The sequence below is a fragment of the Garra rufa genome, chromosome 19, assembly GCF_049309525.1.
Source record: "Garra rufa chromosome 19, GarRuf1.0, whole genome shotgun sequence".
Lineage (NCBI taxonomy): Eukaryota > Metazoa > Chordata > Actinopteri > Cypriniformes > Cyprinidae > Garra > Garra rufa.
In genome coordinates this window covers 8,376,870-8,404,434 of record NC_133379.1, presented here as the reverse complement: position 1 = coordinate 8,404,434, position 27,565 = coordinate 8,376,870, and the positions used below count along the sequence as shown (strand labels likewise).

Sequence of the window (27,565 nt, the reverse complement as noted above, 5' to 3'; positions counted from 1 at the left end):
GAACAGGAGGTAATTTGGCTTAGACATTGTATTTTCCCAAATCTAAAGAGTATTACTTCTATGCGGCTTCCCATAAACCACTAACACATCAGATTATGAATGTTTAAGGCGTTGGGAAACATTCCGACAATCAAAATTGTTTTGATATTTACACATAAGAGGTTACTGTACAACAAAAACATACTGCTTTTAACATGTTTCAAAACTAACTCAAAATATGAATTAATATTACAACACCTACATTTGACTATATTGTGATTTACTTATATACAGATATCAATCAAAGATCATTCTCTTTATATTCGCTGCATCAGTTCTAGATCAGAGTGAGTCTGTCAGTGATTTGATTTCTGCATTTTCATCAACATTCCATTATAATCAATAACAGTTTACACTGCTCAATGAGTTTCTTATTATTATATTTTATTACACGGCTCTTTGGAATGCTTGATTCTGATTGGTCAGTTGAGACATTTGCAGGTTCGTTCTTTTCAAATAATCACCGCTCCAAAGTAATAACGCATAGCCGGTACTACTTGTATGTTTAAAATCCCTCCGTGCCAACAAAGATTACCGTTTGGCGCCATCTTGTGACAAACACTGGAAAACCACAATTAACAATGGAAAATTTCAACATTAATCTATTTAAATTGTCTTACTAAAGTACATAGTTTGAATTTTAGTCACGTGGTACTATATCGGTCCGCGGAAGGATAAAAATGTTAATCTAAAGCAAATATGCCAATAAAAGGTTTCAAATTCATATCCATGTCCAGTTTTCTTCCTTATGTGGCAAGTAGCCGTGTAATAAGCGGGATAATGTACAGGCAGCCTGTAGTTATCCTGTACATTATCCCTTACATATCATATTTTCAGTGTGTTAGTTACGATGAAAGTATTCGATCATTGCATTGTGTGGTCAGCAGATATATGTGACTGTGTTCGGCTACAGTGCAACACTGCTGGATCCAAATATAATGCTATAATCGACACTTTTTACTATGTTATTCTTGCCGCCTGTTATAGTAAAAACACTAGGGATGCATCGAAATGAAAATTCTTGGCAGAAGCCGAAGCCGAACAAAATTAAACACTGGACCGAAGGGTGAAGGCCGATTACCGAACATGTTTTCTTGTGTTTTTCCGCCATGTATTTTTCACCATTGCATAAGTTAAATAGCCAAAATGTGCTTTTTATAGTTTTGTCTTGCTTTTCAAAAAAAAAACAATTACAAAACAACAATTAAAAAATATTTACTTAACACTGAACATTTTTATCATTCTAGTAGACTACCTACAAAACACAATTTAACTAATTAAAAAGTTAGTAAAATAATATTATTTGGCCATTTTTAAGACCCCCTTCTTGAATCAGGCATGTGTTTTTAATGTACAAATAAATGCAGCCTTGCTGACCAAAAGAGAATGTTATAATAAATGTATTAATAGAGCTGTCGTAATGATTATTATCATTATTTTTGTCTTACTTTTTTTTATTTTATTTTACAGAACAACTGTAAAATTGGAATACTAACATTTATAAATGTTGACTTTTATTTTGGCGGAAACCCACAAGAAGACCTCAGTACTACTTTTTGCTGACAGCAGCAGATTTATGAATGATTCTCATTACGCTGTTTCAGCCCAGATTTAAAGTTTGTCACGATAGGACCATATTTGGCCGAGATACAAATGGCCTTTTGAATCTCCTTTAAAGTTGTCCAAATGAAGTCCTTAGCAATGCATATTACTGATCAAAAATTACGTTTTAATACATTTACGGTAGGAAATCTACAAAATATCTTATTGAAACATGATGTTTACTTAATATCCTAATAATTTTTGGCATAAAAGAAAAATCAATCGTTTTGACCCATACAGTGTGGTTTTGGCTAATGCTACAAATATACCCGTGCTGCTTAAGACTGGTTTTGTGGTCCAGGGTCACATATATAATTGGCATAGTAGTAGTGTGAATACATTTGTAACTATGGTAGTACTCATACTCATTCTAAATTGACAGTTTCTCTATTGACTAAATTTGTTTCTGTGAGCTGGTGATGAACTGTTTCTGATCTAAAAACCCCTCAATGTTTTGTCTAGCAGCACAAAAGTGCGAATACCCCGCCGTCCGCCCCTCCTCATCTCACACATCGCATGATCTTTAAAGAGATTTCATGGTGTCTGCTAATCCTCGCACCATGATTCGTGCCCCACTCTGTTTCATACCCCCTTTAACCCCCTCCCTCCCGCCGAGGGGAAATCTGTTTCCATTAATACCCTCGTCCTCTCTCGGTCTGTCTGAGTTCTGCTTATTGATTTAGACGCTTCCCAAGGTGAGAAGTGACCCTGAAGGTTTCCACGCTCTGATCGGTATTGAGATATTCCTCTAACCCGGACCACCTTTGTGCATTGAAATCCTGACCTGCCTCACTCGTATTTCACGGCTTTCAGCAACAAAGAAAAAATCCACACACATTCCTTATGTGACTGTAACACAGAGGGGCTGAATATTAGTCAGTGTTTATGCTGAAATTTCTAATTATAATTTGTTGCTGTCTCTAATTATGTGCTATATGTATAATTAGGTTCGAGCATTTTTATGTAGTATGCTGTATGAATTGTAAATGCGATCCTTTGCTAATGTGGGATGCATTTGTCATGCATGATACACATGAAATAGGCAGTGAAACAAAGCAATGCTCCAAATATATATAAAAGTCTATATTTTTTATCGTGGTTTAACCCATAAACACTTACATCATTGCAGAGTAAGAACCAACCTCACCGTCGGGGGGAGTACAATGTTTACAGCACCTTTCAGAGCCACGAGCCCGAGTTCGACTACTTGAAAAGCTTGGAGATTGAGGAGAAGATCAACAAAATCCGCTGGCTGCCGCAACAAAATGCTGCCTATTTCCTCCTGTCCACCAATGGTGAGCAAACCCAATGTGCTTCCTTCATATCTGATATAATGCTTCTTACTTTTGAAAAAACATATTGCCAGGGCCATTCTTTAAAGATACAAATGCTATTTTAAGATATGCTGCTTTGCATTGCGGTACAGATAATTTGAAAAAAAAAAAAAATACTATACAATACCAAACTACAAATATACATTTTACATATACAGTTGAGGTCAAAAGTTTACATATACCTTGTAGAGTCTGCAAAATGTTAATTATTTTACCAACATAAGAGGGATCATACAAAATGCATGTCATTTTTTATTTAGTACTGACCTGGATAATATATTTTACATAAAATAAGTTTACATATAGTGTATGACACCGTCAAAAGTTTACATACGGTCCTTTTTTCAGCATTTTTGCCTATTTGAACCCTTTCCAACAACGACTCTATGATTTTGAGATCCATCTTTTCACACTAAGGACAACTGAGGGACTCATATGCAGCTATTACAGAAGGTTCAAACACTCACTGATGCTTTAGAAGGCAAAGTGATGTATGAAGAGACAGGGGTTGAACAGAATGAAACTTTTGAACAGAATGAAGATTTGTACTTTTTTTTTTTTTTTGCCTAAATATCATATTTGTTTCCTTTAGTACTGCCTGTCAGAAGCTACAGAAGATTCTTATGTGTTTCCCAGAAGACTAAACAAGTAAAATTTACCCTGATCTTCAAATTGAAAAAAATTCTAGAGCATCAGTAAGAGTTTGAATCTTCTGTAATAGTTGCATATGAGTCCCTCAGTTGTCCTCGGTGTGAAAAGATGGATCTCAGAATCATACAGCCATTGTTGGAAAGGGTTCAAATACACAAAAGTGCTGAAAAAACAAAGAATTTGTGTGACCAGAAGGATTTTTCTGAAGAAAAGCGGGCAGTTTAACTGTTCAGGACAAACAAGGGACTCATGAACAAAAAACAAAGCTGTGGATCATTCAGGTAACAACACAGTAGTAAGAATCAAGCATATGTAAACTTTTGAACAGGGTCACTGAATTTTAAATTCAACTATTATTTTCTCTTGTGAACTATATGTAAACGTATTTTATGTAACATATCTTATTCAGGTCAGTACTAAATACAAAAAAAGCATTTTGCATGATCCATCTTATTTTGGTAAAATAATTAACATTTTGCAGATTCTGCAAGGTGTATGTAAACTTTTGATCTCAACTTTATGTTGTTTACAGTGCCTATCTGAGCAGTTAGACGGCTAAGGAGTAGCTGCAGCCAATTAAAAGTAGCCAGTTCTTCAGACACGAACATTCATCAGTTTTGCAGAGATGGATAGTTCTCATGAAGCTATAGTCCTGTTTTAGGACACTTCAGAGCGGTTTGGCATATAGGCAATGGCACGGTCCAATCAGGTTAATTGGGAGATATTGATCTTAGTTGATTTAACACCTGTCTTTGTTGTGCCAGCCAGTTCACTTTCTTTTCTGGCCGCTTTCCAGTGAATCTGTTGAGTTTTTCTCTGCTCCTATCATCACAAACCCTGCTTCCACTTTACAGATTGTCTCGCATATCTCTTTTCTCAGATAAAACTGTGAAGCTATGGAAAATCAGCGAGCGAGACAAACGACCAGAGGGCTACAATCTGAAGGATGAAGAAGGCAGGATACGAGACCCGACCACCATCACATCTCTGAGGGTAAGCAGAGTTCTTTTAAAGCAAGGCGTTCACAATGCCCATTGGGTATAAATACAATACCTATGCCAGGGGTGTCCAATCTTCTTCCTGGAAGGCCAATTTCCTGCAGTTGGAGTTAAAGGATTAGTTCACTTCCAGAACAAAAATTTACAGATGATTTACTCACCCTCTTGTCATCCAAGTTCATGTCTTTCTTTCTTCCATAGTATAGAAATGAGGTTTTTAGAGAAAAACATGAGGATTTTTTTTTTCATATGCTTGACTTCTAAGGTGCCCGTGAGTTTGAACCTCCAAAATGTAGTTTAAATGCAGCTTCAAAAGGGCTCTAAATGATCCCAGCCGAGGATGAAGGGTCTCATCTAGCAAAACGAGTAAAAATGCCATAGCAAGTATGCCGTTTTAGCTGTTTTTCGATTTCTCATCTTTCAGCACTTTTAATTGTCATGTTTTTCACAGGATTTGTACCCAAGGATTCTGCATCCTAAGTTTGATTCTGTGCCAGCATGTTGTGTAATCATAACTGCATACCAAAACTATCACAAGTGCTCGCTGTTTTACTGACTCTAGTGTTCATTTCTGTTGGACACTGCAGTGATATGTACGTATTGGTATGTATTTTGCATCTTGCGAAAAAGTTCCCACAGGTATGTTTTCATCATGAGATCAGGTAGGTTTAATTAGGGTTGAAGCTAAACTCTGCAGAACACTGACCCTCCAGGACCACAATTTAACACTTTTATATGAGACAGTATGTGATTTTTGGATGCAGCTAGTGATCCTCAAGACCTTGATTAACTGGTTCAGGTGTGCTTAATTAGAGTTGGAGCTAAACTCTGCTGGAAGTAATGGAAGCCCCTAACCTATTAACTTGAATGAGGAACGTCAAAAATCTCCAAAAGCTATTGAGTGATGCGATTCCTCCCATCCGCGTCTCCTTCTCCCCAAGCATAAGGAAAAGGGAGTCTTAATCTGTTGGCTCCAGTATGTGAAGGAAAATAAAATAAGGTCAAGCTCTGTTGTAATTTGGCAGCCATAGCTTCCCCAGTGGAAGTGGGCACTCCTGGCACAACAGAGGAGGATTATAGGTTGGAAGATGGGGTTTCATATCTCGCCAAATACAGATGACAAGGTAGGGGGTTTGGGTAGTATTTTAGAGGACTGGTCTTATTGAATGTTTGATGGAGCTGTTGTTGAAGGTGTGAGAGTTGAGGAAGCCTGTGCATCTGTCCAGTATGGACCCCGAGGAATATACCATTCGGCATACATGAATTCACACTGTGGAAGTGAACGTGTCCAGAGGTGACCTGCTGCTACAGCTGGGCGCAGCTGATAAATGTCAAATGTTAATGTTGTGTTGATACTGTGGCCTTCTCTCCTGGGAATCATTAGATTGATGCCAGGCAGGGTCATTTTTGTCATTTCTTCTTCTACTTTTAAAGTATAAGGACAGTTTTTGGCAGCTGCCCAAGAGACATTGAGTAATTGATTACATTATTTACCACCCTTTTCCACGATTTTATAATGTTTGGAAGAAGGCCACATAAAAATTGCAAGACCCCTCCTCCTAAGCTTAAGAAAATCTTGGAAAGTATGTCTTACCCCTGTTGTTTTCTGGCAGCTAATTCAAAACTAGGACATGCAAATAATTTTATCCCTGGCGTAGGGCATTTGAGGAAAAATGTAATTGAACTGTGTAAATTACACATTGCCTTGACTTGTCAGATCCATGACCTGCTGGTTAGCACATGTGCTCCTAAATAATGATCTGTGGGACTCATTTAATGAGTCGTTATTCATGAATTACAATTATTTGATGGTTAAACATAAACTAATTGCAATTTATTAACTGCAGATCAAAAGACCCAGGTAAATATTGTATAATAGTTTTCCTTTTATGTACCTCCTTGGCTGTCCTAAAGGATTTTTCCTGTTTGAGAATTCAGTAATTATAATAATGATTTATCCAGCAGTCATCCACTCAGAAAGATGTCAATATTCCACCCCAGTTGTACTCTAATCTAGTCATCGCAGAGTGATGCCTTATTTTCTACACTGGGCTTGGGTTGACCCTCACACAATAGGTGACTGATGATGGAGGTCGATGGAAAATCGCATTATGGGAGTGGGAGATGCAATTGTTAGATTTCACTGAAACATAATAAACGAACCAAAGCTTACAGAAATTGTTAGTGCCCTGTGGGTTCCAGTATTGCCAAAAGAACAGATGTCCAGGATGAAGCTTGAAAGCCGGAGGATAAGACACTGAAAGCAACATTAAATCCAAGCCATTTGTGAGTTGATTTGACAAACAGTGTAAACACTGACAATTGGACCAACATGTCAACTTCTGGTTTAACCAGTACACTCAGGGCTCTACGCTTACTTTTCTTTTTAGGAGCACTTGTGCTCCTAACTTAAAAATTTAGGAGCACAGTCAAAATTTCAGGAGCACATTCTAAACAATAATTTAAAAAATCTGATAAAAAATTAGCCTTCCTATTACGAGGTGATATTTGACTCCTTAAAGTGATTTATAGGGGAATTTTGTTTTTTACCTTTGTAATGTTTTTTTTTATTTTAATAAAAATGTGTCATCTTTAATGTCAATTAAAAAAAAAAAGATTTTTTTAAGCTTTTCAAAATTTGTAATTAAAACAACTGAAAAAGAACAAGTAGGATAAGAATAAGTTTCCAATCAAATTAAATCAGTATTAACAAATTTGTACTACAGAGGTGGCACAGAAGAACACAAACGTGACTTGTAGGTGTATTTTCATGTTTAATGAGGCTCAGAGGTGGCATGCGTGCAAGCAAATTCATAAATTTATTTTGAAATTAATGTTTTAAATATATAAATAATAAATTATTTAAATAACTGAAAAGATACATTAAAATTAAACTAAAACTGCCAGTAGGTGGCAGCAAGTCACTGATTTAATTACTGAATCATTCATTCATTTGATTTGTTCGAATGGCGGATTAATTCAGGAATAAAGCAAGTGACTGTCTTCATTTCACTAGATTCGAAACGTTGCTGTTTTTGAGTGGAGATGTGCAGCGGCTCAGTTGTGACTTGTTTCAGACTATTTTTGATGACGAATAAAGCAAAATCAGGCAATAGTGTTATAGTCAGACAATGTAAGTCACTTAATAATAACTTCTTGTTTATTTAACTGTTGTATTAAATATTGCATTTATTAAAAGCTTTATTAAAAGCTGTCACTCATCTTAGTTCATCAGATCTCACAAAGTTCCGTTATAATGCACAATGCACAATGAATCTATTGTTTACACTCTCTCTATACTTTATGAAAGGATTCGTCAGATATGTCTGTGATACATTACTCAATGTTGCAAAAACACAAAGAAACCTTTAAAGCTCCCCTGAGTGCAAACACAAATATGCTGATCGGGTCAATCACACATGGTGCTCCTAAACATTTTTTTTTTATTTCGCATGCAGTAGTTTTCAGTTGCACATGCAAGTGAAATGGTTGCACTGTTGAGCCCTGATGCTCTTAAAAATAAAGGTTATTTTTTGGCATTAATAGTTCTATGAAGAACCTTGAATATCCATGGAACCTTACAAATGCAGAAAATGTTCTTTATAGTCGAATAGGGTTCTTTAGATTTTTAAAATGTTCTTCAAAATTGTTCTTTTAGAAACTATTCACTAAAAGGTTCTTTAGGGAACCAAAAATGGTTCTTCTATGGCATCACTGCAAAAACACCCTTTTAGAACCTTTGTTTTTAGGAGTGTAGTATTAGTTTAAGGACAAAACTACCTGATTTTGCATAGATTTGACTTCTAAATCAAGTTTCCATACATTTAATTTTTTTGGGTGTGAAGTTTATTTAAAAAGTAAAAAGGGTCAGTTTTGATTTCATGCTGACTACACTTAAAAATGTAAGTTGATTAAGATTGTACATGTAAATTTTATGGGACAGATCCAGGTATTTTAATCTGCTTCCTATTAATTTAGCATTGATTTATGTCTCTCTTTCTATTGAGGATACACTTGACTGGTGGCTCTGGATAGGGGATATATTTAGGAGATTGTTCTTGAGGCGGCTGTAATGCGTTCAGGGCAGCAGTTCCATCACCTCCTCCTTAACTAACACTGCAGCCCACTGGAGACCAGAGCTAGAAGAGATGAAATCCTCTCCCAAATGTGTGTGTGTGTGTGTGTGTGTACATGCACAAAAGCAGGGCATTTATCACTTTGCACAGACTGAGCAGAGAGGAGAATGAGATAAAGGGGGAGGTAAGGGTGGATCCCTCGCAGGGAGTCCACAGGGTACATCTGCCCCTACTGCCAGACTGTTATGCAGCGCGACGAGGGGCTACCGAGTGTTTACTGCCTTCATCTGCGTCTGCACTCCAAACACGAGGGGATTCACCCAGCAAAATTGTTTCTGCTGGGGGGAGGGGGTTGTCACTGTCAATAAAACGGTGAATTTGTGATATCCTTAGGAAGGAATGTATACTTTGTGTTCGACTCTAAGACAAAAGATCATGTAAGCGAAGAGGATGTTTGGTTTTGGTTTTGTTAGGTTATGAAAAGCAGTCTGGTGGAAAGAAGATAGTTTCCAGGGACCAACAGGATGGCGCAATGGCCCAGTGCCAGTGTTGAAAGGGTTTCAGGGGAACCGTTTGTTGATCTCATTCATGTGTTTTTACACTTCATAAAACAAAAACATTTAGATTTTTGTTATCTTATTGTACCACATACAGTTAATTCTAGTCCTTGACTTTTTCCTTTTTGTACTGCTCCATATACACTACCAGTCAAAAGTTTTTGAACAGTAAGATGTTTAATATTTTCGCTTCTGCTCACCAAGCCTGCATTTATTTGATCCAAAGTACAGCAAAACAAGTAAAATTTAGAAATATTTATTTAGAACTGTTTTCTATTTTAATATATTTTAAAATGTAATTTATTCCTGTGATTTCAAAGCTGAAATTTTAGCATCATTACTCCATTCACATGATCCTTCAGAAATCATTCTAATATTCTGATTTGCTGCTCAAAAACATTTTATTATTATTATTATTATTATTATTATTATCATTATTATTATGTTGAAAACAGCTGAGTATATTTTTTCAGGCCTCTTTGAAAGTTCAGAAGAACAGCAATAGAAAATCTTCTGAACAATAAAAATGTCTTTATCATCACTTTTGATAAATTTGAAGCATCCTTGCTAAATAAAAGTATTGATTTCTATAATTTCTTCAGAAGAGATTCAGAAGAAAGAGAAACGTCTAGGTTATGTATGTAACCCTCGTTCCCTGAAGGAGGGAATGGAGACGTCACGTTGGAGGCCGACGAATTGGGATATCGCTTAGAGAGACCAATCCTCTTCGTGTGTAAACTAAACGAGCCAATGCACATTGGCATGCATGATTGCATCCAGCTGTCGCTGATCACAGCGTGAGCATAAATAAGCAACTGGTGCAATGCATAGAAAGGTTTTCGCTGAGGAGCCGAACTGGGCCGGCTGCACAGCGGTGGTACAGCAGCTGAGGCGACGGGACGTGAAGTCTCCGTTCCCTCATTCAGGGAACGAGGGTTACATACGTAACCGAGACGTTCCCTCTCAGTCGGTCTCTCGACGTCACGTCGGAGGCCGACGAATTGGGATCCCTAGCAAAGCGCCTCAGCTGCTGCCCCCCTCCAGTGTCCTGAGCAAGCCTCCTGGCCTCCAATTTTTTCCTTAGGCCAAGGGCGTATCAGGAGGACCAGTCACTGTATAACATAACACTACCCACTTCAGTGAGGCTGGAGCACTGGGAACGTGCGGAGCCCCCACCCATCCTGCAGGAGGTTCGGAGCAATACGCATATGGCTCAGACTAGGACATATGGAAGATTGGAGGTGATTGAACCCTCGTGATGATGGTAGATTGTCTACCGGGGAAACACAGCCTATGTGGGTTACCGTGGAAGATATATGGGATTCACTTAAGTCTCTCATGTGTCCCGAGCCTTCTATCGGTAATGAAGGATTCATCGAGAGAGGGCCTGGTGCCTAGACGTTCCGCCACATCAGGAGGCGGGGAAGGAGGAATTCGACAGGGTCAACTGTATGGACACTCTGAAGAAGATAGCAAGCCGACCCAAGCCAGTGCCACTCTGTGTTTCTACACGTTTGAGGTGAGAACACAGGAGGAGACTGGCTCTACACGAAGGCTATAAAACCTAGCGAACATGTTGGGGGTCGCCCAGCCTGCAGCTCTACAGATGTCAGATAGCGAGGCGCTGCGAGCCAGCGCCCAGGAGGATGCAACACTTCTAGTTGAGTGAGCTCGCAACCTGAGCAGGCAGGCCATTGCGCATCCACTATCCAGTGAGCCATCCTCTGCTTGGAGACGGCATTCCCCTTCTGCCGTCCTCCGTGACAAATGAAGAGTTGGTCTGAGGTCCTGAAGCTTTGCGTCCGGTCAACGTAGCATCTTAATGCTCGGATGGGACAAAGCAAAGCTAGGGCTGGGTCTGCCTCCTCCGGGGGCATTGCTTGCAGGCTCACCACCTGATCCCTGAAGGGACTAGTGGGAACCTTGGGCACGTAGCCAGGCCGGGGCCTCAGGGTTACCTGGGAATCTGCCGGCCCAAACTGAAGGCACGAATCGTCGACCGAAAAAGCCTGCAGGTCCCCTACCCTCTTGATGGAGGCCAGTGCAAGCGAGAGTACCCTCGGTCAGGGAGTAAAACAACTGGCAGTGGGACGTCTCCGGAGAAGCAAACAGGTCTACCTGAGCTTCCCCGAAATGTCTCCAAATCAGCTGGACCGACTGGGGATGGAGTCTCCACTCTCCGGGAAGCGCAGCTCGTGAGAGCTCGTCGGCTGCACGGTTGAGCAAACCCGGAATATGAATGGCACGAAGCGACCTCAGATGCTTCTGACTCCAGAGGAGGAGAGAACGGGCGAGCTGCGACATGCGACGGGAGCGTAGACCACCTTGTCGGTTGATGTACGCAGCGGTCGCAGAGTTGTCCGTACGGACCAGCACGTGTTTGTCTCGAAGGCGCCGTTTGAGACGGTTCAAGGCAAGGCGTACTGCTAGCAGCTCTAGGGAGTTGATGTGCCAGTGTAGCTGAGGGCCCGTCCAAACCCCCGACACTGCCTGCCCGTTGTACGTGGCCCCCCAGCCGGTGGTGGAGGCATCCGTGTGTACCACAGCATGCCTGGAGACCTGTTCTAAGGGTACTCCTGCCCAAAGAAAGGCTAGGTCTGACAACGGGGTGAAGGTTTGGCTTCAGGCCGAGGTTACTTTGACCCGGTGAGTGCCGCGCTGCCACGCTCTCCTCGGGACTCGGCCATGAAGCCAGTGCTGAAGTGGTCTCATATGGAGCAGACCAAGCGGTGTAACTGCCGCAGCTGCTGCCATATGGCCCAGGAGCCTCTGAAATTGTTTCAGTAGGACCACTTTCCTGCTCTTGAACGTATTCAATCAGTTCAGCACCGCCTGAGCACGCTCTTGTGTGAGGCGAGCTGTTTAGCTGACCGAGTCCAGTACCACACCAAGAAAAGAGATCCTCTGCGTAGGAGAGAGTTTTCTCTTTTCCCAATTGACCCGAAGGCCCAAGCGGGCGAGGTGTGCCAACACCAGGTCCCTGTATTCGCATAACTGCTCTCGAGTCTGTGCTAGTATCAGCCAGTCGTCGAGGTAGTTGAGGATACGAACGCCCTGTTCTTTGAGGGGAACAAGGGCCGCCTTGCGACTTTCGTGAAGACACGCGGTGAGAGGGACAGCCCGAAGGGCAGGACCTTGTACTGATATGCTCTGCCTTCGAACGCAAACCGCAGAAATGGTCTGTGGCGCGGAAGGATCGAAACATGAAAGTACGCGTCCTTCAGGTCGATCGCTGCAAACCAATCCTGGGGACGGACACATCTGAGGATGTGTTTCTGCGTGAGCATCTTGAAAGGAAGCTTGTAAAGAGCTCGATTCAAGACGCGCAGGTCCAGGATCTGTCGTAACCCACCGCCTTTCTTGGGTACTATGAAGTAAGGGCTGTAGAACCCTGTCTTCATATCGGCTGGAGGGACCGGCTCTATTGCTTCCTTCACCAGCAAGGTAGCAATCTCTGCGCGCAGGACAGGGGCGTTTTATTGAAAATTTGGGTGTCACCGGCCGTGAGGCCGATGACGGGGAAAAAAGAAACAAAAGATTCTCCACCCGGCCCTCCTCCGGGGGAGGGAGTGGTGCATTCACCACCTCCCAAAGAGCAGCTTCCTCCATCTCTGGGTCGCCCGTCTCAGGGTCTCTTGTTCTTGCGTTTCCCACTGGTCTTGGTGGGAGCCTGGACGGGCGGGGTGGGCGCCCTGCGAACGGCTCCACGGCGCCGTTGTGAGGGCTGCTGCGCTGGCTGCTGTGGAGCGGGGGCGGAAGCAGGGGGCCGCCCTCGGCGACGAGCAGACTGAGGTGCCGCCGGCGGCCGGGTGGAGGCAGCAGCAGGAGCACGCTGGGGCAGGATGTGACTGATGGCCTCAGTCTGCTTCTGTGCGGCAGAAAACTGCTTGGCAAAGTTTTCCACCGTGTCACCGAAGAGGCCGGTCTGGGACACGGGGGCGTTTAGAAACCTGATCTTATCGGCTTCCCTCATGTCGGCCAGACACAGCCAGAGATGGCGTTCCTGGACCACCATCGTGGACATCGCACGACCCAGAGACCTCGAGGTGACCTTCGTCGCTCGTAGCGCGAGGTCCGTTGCGATACGAAGTTCACGTAGAAATTCTGGGTCGTGCCCACCCTCGTACAGGTCCTTCAGTGCCTGGGCCTGATGGACCTGTAACAACGCCATAGCGTGTAAGGCAGAACCAGCAGCCCCACAGGCCGCATAGGCACTGCCGATCAGAGCCGACGAATGCCTACAGGCCCGGGAGGGGAGCAAAGTGGAAGCGCCAAGTGGAAGCGGCGCCGGGACACAATTGCATCGTCACCGCACGCTCCACCGGCGGGACAGCCGTGTACCCCCGCGCTGGTCCGCCATCAAAGGTGGTGAGGGAGGACGTGCCACTTGAGCAGTTTCTGGCAGTGAAAGGTGCCGTCCACGTCCCAGTGAGCTCGTCATGCACCTCCGGGAAGAAAGGCACTGGGGTGGGACGCTGAGAACCAGCGCGAGCCACCCCGAGATACCAATCATCCAGCCGAGAAGGGTCGGGATGTGATGGAGGGTTCCATTCAAGCCCTACCTTCTCGACGGCCTGGGCAAGCATAGCCATCATCTCAGGGTCAGTATCCGGCACCGTTGACCGCCCAGTGGACGGCAGCAACCCGGAATCATCCTCCCCCGAGAAGTCTGGCTCACCCCCCGATGCCGCGATCGACATCTGGTCGTCAGGGGGAGCCCCAAAAGTAATGAGTGGTACCCCACGGGGAGGTCCAGCACACTCTTCTGGGAGCTCCACTGGAAACGGAGTGTCGGTGGAAGGAGAAACCCCCGACGGGTTATCCGCCGGGGAATTCCTCACCGTCACCGTCAGACCAGTCAACCCTCTGCCAGAAGTAGAGTCCCCCCGGCGTTTGAACTGGGCAGAGGAACTGGCACCCCACCCCTTTGCAGGAAGCGGAGTCTGGTCCGCAGCTCCGTGATGGGCATGCCGTCGCAATGACGACATGACTCATCCACGAACGCCGCCTGAGCGTGCTCAATGCCCAGACACGTCAGACAGCGATCGTGACCATCACCTGGCGCCAGGTATCGATCGCATCCAGAAACGCACGGGTGAAACGGCATTTTGTTCTTTTTAAATGCCTCGTCTTTAAACTGTGCGCTTTTCCACCCACAGAAGACCACCACCGCTGACGCGCCGTGCCGCCAACACACACAGTCTGCAGAGTTGACTTTAAGGTTGCTCGTTCCGTTCTCTCAGTCCGAAGATCGGCTCTGAAGCGAAAGCTGTGTATGCATTGCACCAGCTGCTTATTTATGCTTACGCTGTGATCAGCGACAGCTGGATGCAATCATGCATGCCAATGTGCCTTGGCTCGTTTAGTTTACACACGAAGAGGATTGGTCTCTCTAAGTGATATCCCAATTCATCGGCCTCCGACGTGACATCGAGAGACCGACTGAGAGGGAACAATAATCTTTCAGTTCAAAAGCTTTTGACTGGTAGTGCATTTTAATTTTCTAATTTCAGACTGTCAGTCTGGTAATAAAAACGCAGCTACTGAAAACATGACAGTCATACTACACACATTTATAGAACATACTTTTTTTAACAGTCACAAAGCAGGTACTTATTCAAAAGAAGTATGTACTGAGAGAGTATATGATTTTGGACGCAGCCATTGGGCCTCATTTATTAAACGAGCGTACAAAAGAAAATTGGGCGTACGGTCGTTTCTATGAAAAAACTTGGAAATTATCAATACTGATGTGAGTGGTGGCTACGATCAAATCTCATGTCAGGTCTGAGCTCATGTACGCAAGTTTTTGAGTTAAGGTCATTGCACAATGCCTCTGAAACTTTTGTCCGTCATAAATCGTACATCAGCAGCCAATAAGCTTGCTGCTTAACATTCAAACACTTGGTAAGTGTAGTTGCAGTGTGCTTCAGAAACCCTCCACCTCCCCCAGCTCCACCTGTATAGATCTGCTATGGGGTAATTTCATGTGTGTTATATATGGGGGTAATTTCATGTAAGTTATATGTGCAGCATTGTCATGACAGAACTGAAGTTAACAATCAATCAGTTTGACATTACTACGGTTTCATTCTATTCTATGTGACTTTAGAAGTTTTGAAGACCAGCAGAGCTGTGCTAGATACAAAAACTGAATTACCTGCCCAGTTGAGTCACCCGTTTTTCATTAGCATGTGAATATACAGGCACACTCTTCTTTTCATACACAAAAAAAACTCTTCAGTGTTTACTACCTGCTGAGACTCTGATTATATGTCTAAAATATGAATAAAACCTCCACATACTCGCTCAGAATCCATGCTGGTTTATGATTTCCACACTAACATAAAATCCTGCAATGCTGAAGATATGAATTATGCATAATGTTTTAATAAAGTGTACCCACATATACAAACCCCCTCTTATCATTAGTGACGGTATTTCCCAGCAGTCAAACTTAATTAATGCTTGATTGAGAGATAATAGCTTTAATCAAGTCTCAATTGCTTCTGTCAACTGAATTCATGGCGCTATGCTGCATGAGCTAATTTTATTATTGAAAGCACATGTAGGGTAGTAGAGGACAGACCAGCAATCTATTAGAGTCCCAATTTCTGTCACAATGCAACAAATCTGCATCCACCTCAAATATGCTTTATTTTCTTAATGAAAGCTGTAATTTGATTTTTTTTTTCTGTTAAGAGTGAAATATGACCTGAACATTAAATGTGTGAGGTTAGCTTTACCAGAACTTTTCTTTGTTAGGTTTCTGTGAAATAGTCAGAATCAGGAGCTTTTATTTGCTAAGTGTGTGCAAACACACAAGGCATTAGTTGTGGCTTTTCTGATTCTGAAATAAGGCCTGCTATTGCATATTTTTGTAAAATGAATCAGTAGGGTGGTGAGAGTAGTAGAAAATGAATTCCAAGCGAATAAATCAACAATAGGGCATCCCTCACCCCACCCCCATCATCGGAAATAAAAAGATGGAGTTCCCATGTGTTAGGTGATAATGACCTGCCTTGGCAGCGTGTGCCCCTCCTCCACCTCCCACTGCTCGGTGATGAGCGTTCCTCATCTCTGTAGTGAGTAGGACATGTCTGCCGTGCCACTTCTGTCATTAGTGGAGGGATGCGCCCATAAAAAAAAAATCATGGGGAGTCAGACACTGACTGTGACGCAAGACCCCTCCTGTGAAGCACATGTAGGAACGATGGCCCTTAGATTAGTCATGATTAAAGAGATCCTGTGCTTGTCCTGTGCTCACTATTACCCTGCTGCATTGTGGGAGCTAGACTCCACACATCTTCAGATCTTGACTGTATAGCTTTGGGAGTTGATTGGATTTATGTGTGGGCAAGTAATTTTGGAACAAAAGACTACCTCATTTATTTCATCTGCAGTTCTGTATGGAATCTCTAATTGATTTCACAGGAAATAACAATAACGTTGTATAGTAACAAAAAAGGATTTCTCAGTGTCTGATGCTGATTTTCCAATATACATTAATATAATTCCAATTTCGATCCTGGATGCTGATAAATTCACACTGAACGTATTTTTGTATGTAAAGATGGACATTTATGACCGTTTACATCTTGCATCTTTTGCAGCATCTTGCACATGAGTGCTGTGATTTTAGGACGCCCTGTGAAGTTAAAATAATTTAAACTTTTACACAGTGCTGCTCATCAATAATGTTATCTCCAAAAGAGTGGACCAGTCACAAGACCCCAGAGGCAGGGCAAGCTTTGCTAGCTTTTGTTTTATTTTATTTGTCAGCAACATAGCAGAGGATGGAAACCCATTTTCACCACTGAATAAAAAAGGAAAAAGTTAATTGTGACTTTTTATCTCACAATTCTGATTTTCTTTTTAAAAATAAACTCACAGTACCTATCTTTTGTCTCAGAATTGCGTGATATGAAGTTGTATTTGCGAGTTATAATTCTGAGAAAGTCAGAATTGCGTGATATAAAGTTACAGTTGTGAGTTATAATTCTGTGAAAGAATGTTAGAATTGTGAGATATAAACTCAGTGCTTACCTTTTTTCTTAGAATTGTGTGATATAAAGTTGCTGTTGCGAGTTATAATTCTGAGCAAGTCAGAATTGCAAGATATAAACATAGTTTTCACCTTCTTTCTCAGAACTGCGTGATATAGTCGCAAATGTGAGTTATAATTCTAAGAAAGTTAGAATTACAAAATATTATCTCAGTTTTTACCTTTTTTTCAGAATTGCGTGATATAAAGTCGCAGTTACGAGTTATAATTCTGAGAAAGTCATAATTATGAAAAATTATCTCAAATATAAACTCACAGTTTTTACCTTTTTTCTCACAATTGTGACTCGCAGAATTTCACAATTCTGACTTTTTAACGCGCAATTGCAAGTTTCTCACAATTCTAAGAAAAAAAGTAAAAATTGCGAGATATAAACTCAAAGTTTTTACCTTTTCTCAAATTTGCGTGATATAAAGTTGCAGTTGTGAGTTATAATTCTAAGAAAGTCAGAATTGCGAGAAATAAACTTAAGTTTATATCCCGCAATAGTGACTATTTTTCTCAGTCACATGAGTTTATCTTGCAATTCTGACTTTTTAACATTCAATTGTGAGTTTATATCTCACAATTAAAAAAAAAAGAATTGTGAGTTTGTATTACTCAATTCTGAGGAAAAAAAGATGTAAACTCACAATTGCGAGAAGTCAGAATATAATTTTGTGAGATCACGTTTTGTGACGAATATACATTCTGTGTGAACGGTCTCTTAGAATACAAAATATAGTAATATATCTAATATAAAACACCTGTTCCTGCTGAACCTGGAGACCATAAATACCAAATGACAATTTTACAGATAATTAATATTATACATCACAATATAGCAAGGCCTCTCACATCTTATTACATAAAGGGGTAATATGTTGCTAAAAAGAGTATTATTTTGTGTATTTGTTGTAATGCAATGTGTGCAGTTTGAGGTTCAAAAAACATTATTTTCCACATACTGCACATTATTGTTGCTCCTCTTTGCCCTGCCTTTCTGAAATGCTTCCATTTTTACAAAATTCAACGTTGATGGAAACCGAGGCATTCTCTGATTGGCCAGCTATCCGGTGCATTGTGATTGGCGGAATACCTCAAGTGTGTGACGGAAATGTTATGCCCCTTACATGCAGTTTCTAGGCGCGATGCGACAAAAACAATAAAACCCATTATAAACGAGGCAGTTGTTGCATCCAGTGGGGACAAAACTACTGATTATAATGACTCGTACTGTCTTTTTACGCGTTGTGTTGCGTAAACATAACACCATGTTTGCATTTGCGATCATAGACCGAGAAACAACAAGCACTACTCTACACTGCTCAAAACTCGCGTTTGAATAGTCAGTACTGAATTCTTTAAATATGAAAACGTACTTACAGGCCATCAGTCAGAAATGCAAACTGTCCTTAACCCTTTGTGTACAGCTGGCATTGTAAGCTGCTCTCCCAGGTTCATGAAACAGTCCTCCGTGAAATGTGCATCACCCACTCGAATATTTGCGTTGTACTGTTCCGGAACAGTGTTGTAAGAATAATTTAACCACTGATTTCTAGTTGTGTCCTCATTTGGAATGCCAAATAAAGTACTTTCGCTTTTGCACAGTCTCCACAACATGACGGCTAGAGCTGGTAAAAGGTACCCCTTGTTTCTTTCCATATACATATGGGCGGTGTTACGCTAATCTACTTGCCCCGTGACGTGTTCAAGTGGAGGCGTGTTTGAATGAGCCGTTTTAGGGAGGTGTGGCTGAGTCTTAACTTTTATAATAAATATCTCTTTGGTTTTGAGACTTTAGGCTTTGCAACCTTACAGATCTTATCTATGCACAAACAGCTTGTAATACTCCAAAGACAAAGGAAAACAAGGAACCACATCATATGACCCCTTTAAATACAATATATGAAAAATACAAAGGCTCTTCGTCCAATTGCAGGTAATCAACCTGGGTGAATTGCCAGTCTATTACAGGTCTTACACACATTAAAAATTTAATTCACCTGTCCTGTATGTCTTTGGGTTGTGAACTGATGTTCAGTTGGGAGTTCCCTGTGTTGTCTCTTTTCTGAACCATGTGTCTTCTTTCTCCTGTCAGGTGCCTGTGTTGAGGCCCATGGACTTGATGGTGGAGGCAACGCCACGTCGCATTTTCTCTAATGCTCACACCTACCACATTAACTCCATCTCGGTCAACAGTGATTATGAGACATACATGTCCACCGATGACCTGAGGATCAACCTATGGAATTTGGAGATCACAAACCGAAGCTTTAGTATCCTTTGACAGTCAGATGGTTGATGACAATTGAGATGGTTGCATGTCTGAAAAATACTGGGTCTCTGTAAAATACTGGGTTTTTTGTTATTGTACAAAAACTACTGGGGTCATACATATATTCTCCAAACTGCTTATCCTTAGTAGGATCACGGGGATGATGAAGCCTATCCCAGTGTCTAGGGCTGAAGAAGGGAAACACCTTGAATGGATGACCAGCTTATCATAGGGCCTGTTATAACCCTGTTGAAAAAAACAGCTAAAACCAGCCTAGGCTGGTTGGCTGGTCTTAGCTGGTTTAAGCTGGAAGTAGCTGGTTTTAGCTGGTCTCCCAGCCTGGCCAGGCTAGGAAAGTGGCCAAAACCCCTCTAAAACCAGCCTGCTAACCAGCTATGACCAGCTAAAACAAGCCAACCAGCCTAGGCTGGTTTTAGCTGGGGGGTTTTTCAGCAAGGAAAAGAAAAAATTGAATACTTCAGGTCAGAATTGTTTGTTGTGCTTATTGTTAACATTTTATAAAAGCAATAAACCAGGGGTTTCCAATCCTGCTCCTGGAGAGTTTAGCTCCAACCCCAATTAAACACCCCTGAACCAGCTAATCAAGGTCTTACTAGACATGCTAGAAACTTGAAAAGGCAAGTTGGAGCTAAACTCTGCAGAACAGTGGCCCTCCAGGAAAGAGTTTGGACAATGCAATAAACCTTTCTGCATCATGTGTCACAGCATCCTTTAACTACTGTAAAACACAGTTATGCCCTACCTCTTGTGGCTTATTGCTTTATTTTCCCAGTAGCCACTTTGTACCAAGACGCAATAAATACTGACAGGCTTTTGTTACTAAACTAAGGGCAAACGGATTCAGCTAAACCAGCAATCAAACAAACCCAATAAACCACCTGCAGACTGTCTCTGCTGTCACTTAATTCTGACAGATAACACCTCTGTGATGTACATTACGCCCATTACCCTTTATCAAGTGTCCGCCACTAATCCTGACCCCTGCTTCGCTGTCCCAAAGGTAAATAGTGTCCAGCTTACTCAGGCACGCTTCCCCATCGATCACTATTGATTACTGTTCTCAAGGACCCTGCAGAGCTGAGATGAGGAGTCTGTGGACAGTCTGTTTGGGTGGTTATGGCTTCTGTAGGGTCGCTCAAGGGAGTTGAGGAGAAGATAAAGCCTGTTATTAGCCAAAGGTCACACTGTAAATGTATGATCCTCGCAATATGTCATGACGGATAACCTGTCACAACCCAACACCAACAGATGGATGTGATGCTATATTTATGGCTCCAAGAGCGGACGTTTTTGATACAAGCCAGTTCTGAAAGTGTAGATATCAGATTCTCCTGGGAGAAATTTAGCATGAGAGATTTTCTCAGTTGCGGATTTACCTCTTTGTCAACTGGTTTCATCCAATCCTTTGGGAAATGTAGATCTGAAGTAATCCACTATATATATACTGTAGGGCCAGAGACATTAATCAAGCAGAACAGGATTTAATGATTAATGGGGGATTCCATGAGTGTATGAAATGTTGGATTGTGGATCCTTCACTCTGCCTACTCAGATATTGTGGACATAAAGCCTGCCAACATGGAAGAATTGACCGAGGTGATCACAGCAGCTGAGTTTCACCCTAACCAGTGCAACACATTTGTCTACAGTAGCAGCAAGGGCTCCATTAGATTGTGCGACATGAGAACATCCGCACTTTGTGACAACCACTCTAAATGTGAGTTCACTTTTGTTAGAACTTCAATTAAGAATTCTAGAACCAAAATGAGAATCAGTCTAAGACTAGACCCCTCAAGGCCCAAAACCAGACAAAGACTCACAGTTACTGCAAGACCTGTTGGTCAATTTTAATGAACTGACATCGAGAAAATACTGAACTTACTGCAGAATTACATTTAAGAACTTTGCTTATTACTGTAATTTTTAAAACGGAGAGGTTATAGTTGAAACCAAACTGGCTTTGAGTTAAAAAATTAGTCCTCTCAAACTTTTCGGAGTTGGTGTGGAAATCAAACTCCTAAAAGACACTGGACACCTCTGCTATAGCATAATTCAGTTCAAACACTGAGGCACTTTATACTGTGGCTGTTTGGAGCCTTGGGTTCCATGCAAATTATCTGAAAAATTTAAATTTCCATTGTGGCCTGTGGTTGAGGTAAATATCACCCTGAAGATGCTTGAAATGACTCTTATCTGAGACCTTGAGGGCGGGACACACCAAGCCGACTTCAAAGAACTAGCGGCGACAAAAGCCGATGGTGTTGTCACCTCGCGTCAGCAGGGTTTGGACCAAAAAGCTGCATTTGAACACACAGACTACAATCGAATGCAAACATGCGTTCTGCATCTGTGTGAGAAGAATTAGGTGTCTATATGAGCAGCTATCAATAGTATATATTTGTCATTAAAAGAAGTAACCGAAACAAGGATGCACGACTTGCTTACCATTTTGACTATCAGATATGTTTATTAACTTTCACCATTTTAAGCGGCTCATGTAGTTATAAAAATATTTACATATTGAAATGCATGGATAAGTATAATCAAATAACATTAGAACAGCCTTCTGTTTGTGTCGCCTTATTTTATGTACTCGTTTTCATCACAATTTTCTAGCACTGACTAGTTCACTAAACTGAGCATCCAATCAGAGTTCTTACTAGCGCCGATGACCCTGATGCCAATTCAACATGGTGAATTGGGCAAACTGCCACCGATGTGAGCCCGAGAAGAGTCGATGTGTGGAACGCACCAAACAAACTAGCCCAACAGACGCTGACCCATGGCCTGACGTTGACCGATGGTCAACCGTCGACTTGGTGTGTCCTGGCCTTTAAACTGGTGCCAAAATTCAGACCAAGACACTTGCGCACCGGAGGAACCTTTTCATAGTTCCTAGAACTATTGGTGGAAGTACCCACTTTTTGGTGTGTTTGCACTGCAGAAACTACAGTAACTGAAAAAAATATTTGATCCCCTGCTGATTTTGTTTTCTTGGTGACTATAGTTGGACTATGTAGTTCTGGGCTGATTCCTCACCGTTGTCATGATCATTGAAACTCTACAAGGTTAGATCTTGCATGGAGCCCCAGACTCAAAGATTGACAGTTGTTTCTTCCATTTGTAAATAATTGCACCAACTATTGTCACCTTCTCATCGAGCTGCTTGACAGTGGTCTTGTATCCCATTCCAGCTATGTGTAGGTTTACAATCTTGTCCTTGACATCATTGGACAGCTCTTTGGTCTTGGCCACGGTGGATAGTTTGGAATCTTTTTAAAAAGCTTTTACTCTACAAATTTGGAAAATAGCAAGCTACTGTCTAAAACAGTTCCAATCACGGTGTCCTCCATTCACTGGTTTGTTGACGTTTGAGAAGTCGCTGTCAGCCATTTCAGAGTTCCACTACCACTGCAAAAGTGCCTAAAAACAGCTCAGATCATAGCGTCCTCCATTCACCACTTGTTCCTAGCACAGAGTTCTAGGAAAGCCCCCTACTGTGACTGTTTGGAGCCTTGGGTTCCATGCAAATTATCTGAAAAATGTTTATTTCTAGTGTGGCCTGTGGCTCAGGTAAGTATCTCCCTTAAGAGGCCTGCAGTGCAATAACTGCAGTGTTATCTGAGACCTTAAACTGACACCAAGATCCAGACCAAGACACCCTAGTAATGAAATCTAGATAAAGGCCATGAGAGGTCTTAAGACCAAGACCACAAGATCAAGGTCCCGATTCTGTGTCTGAAATATTACTTATATATTAATGCCTTCTTGTTTCTCTCCATCAGTATTTGAGGAACCAGAAGACCCCAGTAATCGCTCCTTCTTCTCAGAGATCATCTCCTCCATCTCCGATGTGAAATTTAGCCACAGTGGACGCTACCTGATGACCCGTGACTACCTCACAGTGAAGGTGTGGGACATCAACATGGAGAGCAAGCCTTTGGAAACTTACCAGGTATTGTCTATGCAGATTACACCGTGATGTCATCAAAACTAGCTTTATTTTCATTGCTGGCCAAAGACTCCACTAAGTATTGATCACCTGTGTTTTCTACCGTTGACAGGTCCATGACTACCTTAGGAGTAAGCTATGCTCACTCTACGAAAATGACTGCATCTTCGACAAGTTTGAATGTGTCTGGAATGGAACTGACAGGTCTGTCAAAACAGGGGTGTCCGGTCCTTCTCCTGGATGTCCACCTTCCAGTGTTTAGCTCTATTCTGGAATATTGAAGTAATCCTCAAAACCTTGATTAGCTTGGACCCAAACTTTACACCAAGAATAGGCATCTCTGGTTCTAAAAAGCTACTTTACTGCAGAGTTTAGCAAATACACCTGAAAAATTTAACCTAAGGAAGAGAACACAACAAGTCGATGGACAGCTAACGAGAATCTGTCAGGCTAGCACCGACAGTTTTCGTCAACACTCATTTTTGAAGTGAACTCAGCTTGGTGTGTCCTGGCATTCAGACTTTATGATTGCTTGAAAATGACGTGCAAGGTGTGTTTAATTAGGGCTGAAACTAACCTCTGCAGGACACTGTTCCTACTAGGACAGGTCTGGGCAACTTCAGTCCTGGAGGGCCACTGTCTTGCAGAGTTTAGCTCCAACCCTAATCAAACATACCTGCCTGATGCTTTCTAGTGATCTTAAAGACATGCCCTGCCTTCTATTAGGAAGGGCTCATCCCTACACAAAGAGTTTACCCCCCGAAGTGAGAGCTTCAAAGGGTTGAAGGGTGTAGAGGACCAAACAACTGTTTTTTGATCATCCTGTGCCCATATGGAGCCGCCGTCATCAGGCAAAGAATCTGCTCAAAGAATTAAGGTGGCCAAAGCATCCACCAGTTGTACCCTTCAAAATCCTTCATTCTGATGGATTGAATTTGGCAGCTATGATTGTTTTCACCCAGAAGTGCCCTTTGGAGGGTGATATATCCCGTTTGGAATGCATTGGAATGCGATTTATTAGCTTGTTCAGGTCTATTTGATTAAGCTTGGAGCTAAATTCTGCAGGACAGTGGCCCTCCAGGGGCCTCATTTATAAAACTTTCTTGCGCACTGATTTGATCTTAGAGTGTTCGTACGATCAAATCCACGTCAAAGTACAGATTTATAAAAACCGTCTTTGACGTGGAAAAGTACTTATCTCCACGTCAGATTCCAGCTTGGCGTACGACCGTTTCCTTGTGGTAATGCCTGGTATTGCAGATAGTTCAGCCTCACTATAATTTGATTTCTTGCGCTCCTTTTTACTTGCCATTGTCACGGAGTTTTTGCTTTAGGAATGAGCTCATTTTATATGTTAATTAATTAAGCAGGGGCGTTTCGACGGTGGAACATTCAGCTGCACACAATTCCACGATCATTTGTGATTTATAACCGAATGACTGGCGTACGCATTGATTTCGTGGTATGTTCGTTTTCTCTGAATCGCTCTTACGTTCAAATCAGAAAAGTTCTTAGATAAAATCAAGGATGGTTTCTACGCAAGTCTTTATAAATGAGGCCCCAGGACCGAAGCCCTTTTCTAGGACCTGGGGCCGGATTCACGAATATCTTCTTAAGAAATAAATTAAGAAATTTCTTAAGATAAAATTCAAAGAAGTTCGTAAGAATGTTTTTAGGTGCAATTCTTGAAAAAAAAAAAACCTTAAGAAGTTCTCAAATATGTTCTTAAGAAAAAAAAATGATACATCTGCCTGAGTGAATATATGGCTGAAGATGCATTTATAAACACTTCAACATCTTTTTTGCAGTTTCTGCAGATTATCCTACTAATCATAAGCACGGCGCTCTAAAGACTGGCGCTCGGCTTCATGTTTTTAATGTGCCGTGTTTTTGAAGTTACTTTTAAAGGGTCTGTCTTAAGCGATCAGTTTTATTCACTCTTGTGTTGTTTTTGTTCCCTTGTCCGAATGAACGCCTCCGGTATGTGTGTGCGCTGCTACAGCAAACGCGTCCTGCACATATGCGCTAAATACGACCAAATATTATGTCGTATTTATAGGCCAAATAAAATAAAAATTGTTTAATTAAATCTCCCTTTCTGACTCGATTTTGTAGAGTTGCTACTAAGTTTTGATTTCGGCAAAAAGTAGGGTCATACATAGGCTAATCATGACAGATCATTGTTTACATTATCAGTCATTGCTGTCACTTCAGCGAACTCGTGCTCATCTCTATTAAATGTCCTAATATGTATTATATGTGGCTAGTAGTGTTGCAATGCTTAAATATAACAGTTAGTTTGAAATAACCCAATAAATTCATTAAATAATTCTTACTGTTTGGGATAATGATTAAATACAATTAAACAATTAAATAAGTCTTACTGTCTCTGGCTATCCTAACTTTAAGTTATTGATGATGGTTTTTAAGAAGATTCTTTTCAAGAATTTGAATTTTCTTAATTTTTGTCTTAAGAACAATCTTAAGTAAAAAGATAGGAATATTCTTAAGACAATTTTTTGGGGAATACAACATATTCTTAACTTTTTTCTTATTTTAAAAAATAAGAAGAAAATGGCAGTTAAGAAGAAAATTCTTCTTAAGAATGTTTCGTGAATCTGGCCCCTGCTCTCCAGGAAAAGGATTGGACTCCCCTGGTTAAAACCAATTAATCACCAGGTTTTGCAAATTGATTTAGGACTGTATGGTGCTGGTATCAGGTAACAAGAACTAATTGTCTTATTCCTTTCCCATTAGCGTCCTAATGACTGGCTCCTACAACAATTTCTTCCGCATGTTCGATCGGAACACCAAACGCGACGTGACTCTGGAGGCCTCGCGGGAAAACAGCAAACCCAGAGCCATCCTCAAGCCCCGCAAAGTTTGTGTCGGTGGCAAGCGTCGTAAAGATGAAATCAGTGTAGACAGTCTGGACTTCAGCAAGAAGATCCTCCACACCGCATGGCACCCCAACGAGAACATCATCGCTGTGGCCGCCACCAACAACCTCTATATATTTCAGGACAAGGTCAACTAGCATGTAGCTCCGACGTCTCCAGTTATCACAGCGCCGAGAGGCATTACTTCTCTAGACGAACTGTGGAAAGGTTGGACTCTCTAGAAGTGAACCTGTGAGGAACATCTAGATGAGCTTTGCCTTTTACGGCAGATACTGCACTGAATCTAACAAAACTAAAGAAGGTGCACTGCAAACCACGGACTATGACTCTGGCTGTTGGACTGCTTGTTTTTCATTACTTTAAATCTCCCTCTGTATTGGTTTATTGGTTATGCACAGCAATACAAAGAATATTCTGTCTTTTAATGTCACTAAAGGATCTTTCACATGACTCACGTCAGCGATGGCGCATCATTCGGCCTTCACGGGAAGTGTTGTAGATGCTGTGAGCTGAAGAGTCCTGCTGGTTGCTTTGAGCGAAAGAAAGAATGTTTCTCTTTGAAGTTGCACACAGGCACAGCCGCTTCCATCCTGCTTTGATTTTTGTGTTGGTGTCTCTAACGTAACGTCATGCAAACGTGGTAATCATTGGATTTGTTTTGAAAGTTCAATGACGAGCCAAATCAAATCTGACATTGAATGCTACAACATTTGCATGCAACATTTGAACTCGACACTTCACGCTGTTGCGTGCAGCGCACTGAAGAGTCATGTGAAAGGGCCTTAAGATAGCAAGAGAAAATGTTTCAACTGAGTCAGTATTCAGACTACATCTTGGCAGGACAGAGGACGCAGCTGGCTTTGATAACTGCATATGTTGTTGTGGCTGCTGTGGCCGTGAGGTGTCCAACTTTTCAGCTTCTGAATTTTCATTTCTCATTTTACTTTCTGAAGGTCTTATGGGTTGATTGATGCAACAAACAAGAATGGTGTAAAACTGAAGTAAACAATGTAGCAAATGTACTAATGTTCTGCTTTTTTGTTCTAATTTTATAAAGAAAAGGGGAAACATTATCACGTATTCTTTGATTTCATAGCCTTTGAAAACAAGATC

At 41.7% G+C, this 27,565-nt stretch overlaps 1 protein-coding gene across 1 annotated transcript; it reads left to right on the top strand.

Annotated features, from left to right (window-relative positions):
* The first annotated feature begins 4,511 nt into the window (after positions 1 to 4,511).
* Positions 4,512 to 27,508, top strand: ppp2r2bb (protein phosphatase 2, regulatory subunit B, beta b). The gene is made up of 6 exons (XM_073824149.1): positions 4,512 to 4,619; positions 19,403 to 19,580; positions 21,153 to 21,317; positions 23,386 to 23,555; positions 23,665 to 23,756; positions 26,310 to 27,508. Exons 2-6 carry the CDS (start codon positions 19,421 to 19,423, stop codon positions 26,587 to 26,589), a joined length of 867 nt encoding a protein of 288 aa, XP_073680250.1. The 5' UTR covers positions 4,512 to 4,619; positions 19,403 to 19,420; the 3' UTR covers positions 26,590 to 27,508.
* The last annotated feature ends 57 nt before the right edge of the window (positions 27,509 to 27,565 follow it).

What these genes read in the sequence shown, in the direction of transcription:
- ppp2r2bb (XM_073824149.1), top strand. Translation starts at nt 19,421, where the DNA reads ATGGACTTGATGGTGGAGGCAACGCCACGTCGCATTTTCTCTAATGCT. An exon ending in GATCACAAACCGAAGCTTTA is followed by an intron (nt 19,581 to 21,152) that starts GTATCCTTTGAC and finishes CTGCCTACTCAG; the next exon opens with ATATTGTGGACATAAAGCCT. An exon ending in TTGTGACAACCACTCTAAAT is followed by an intron (nt 21,318 to 23,385) that starts GTGAGTTCACTT and finishes TCTCTCCATCAG; the next exon opens with TATTTGAGGAACCAGAAGAC.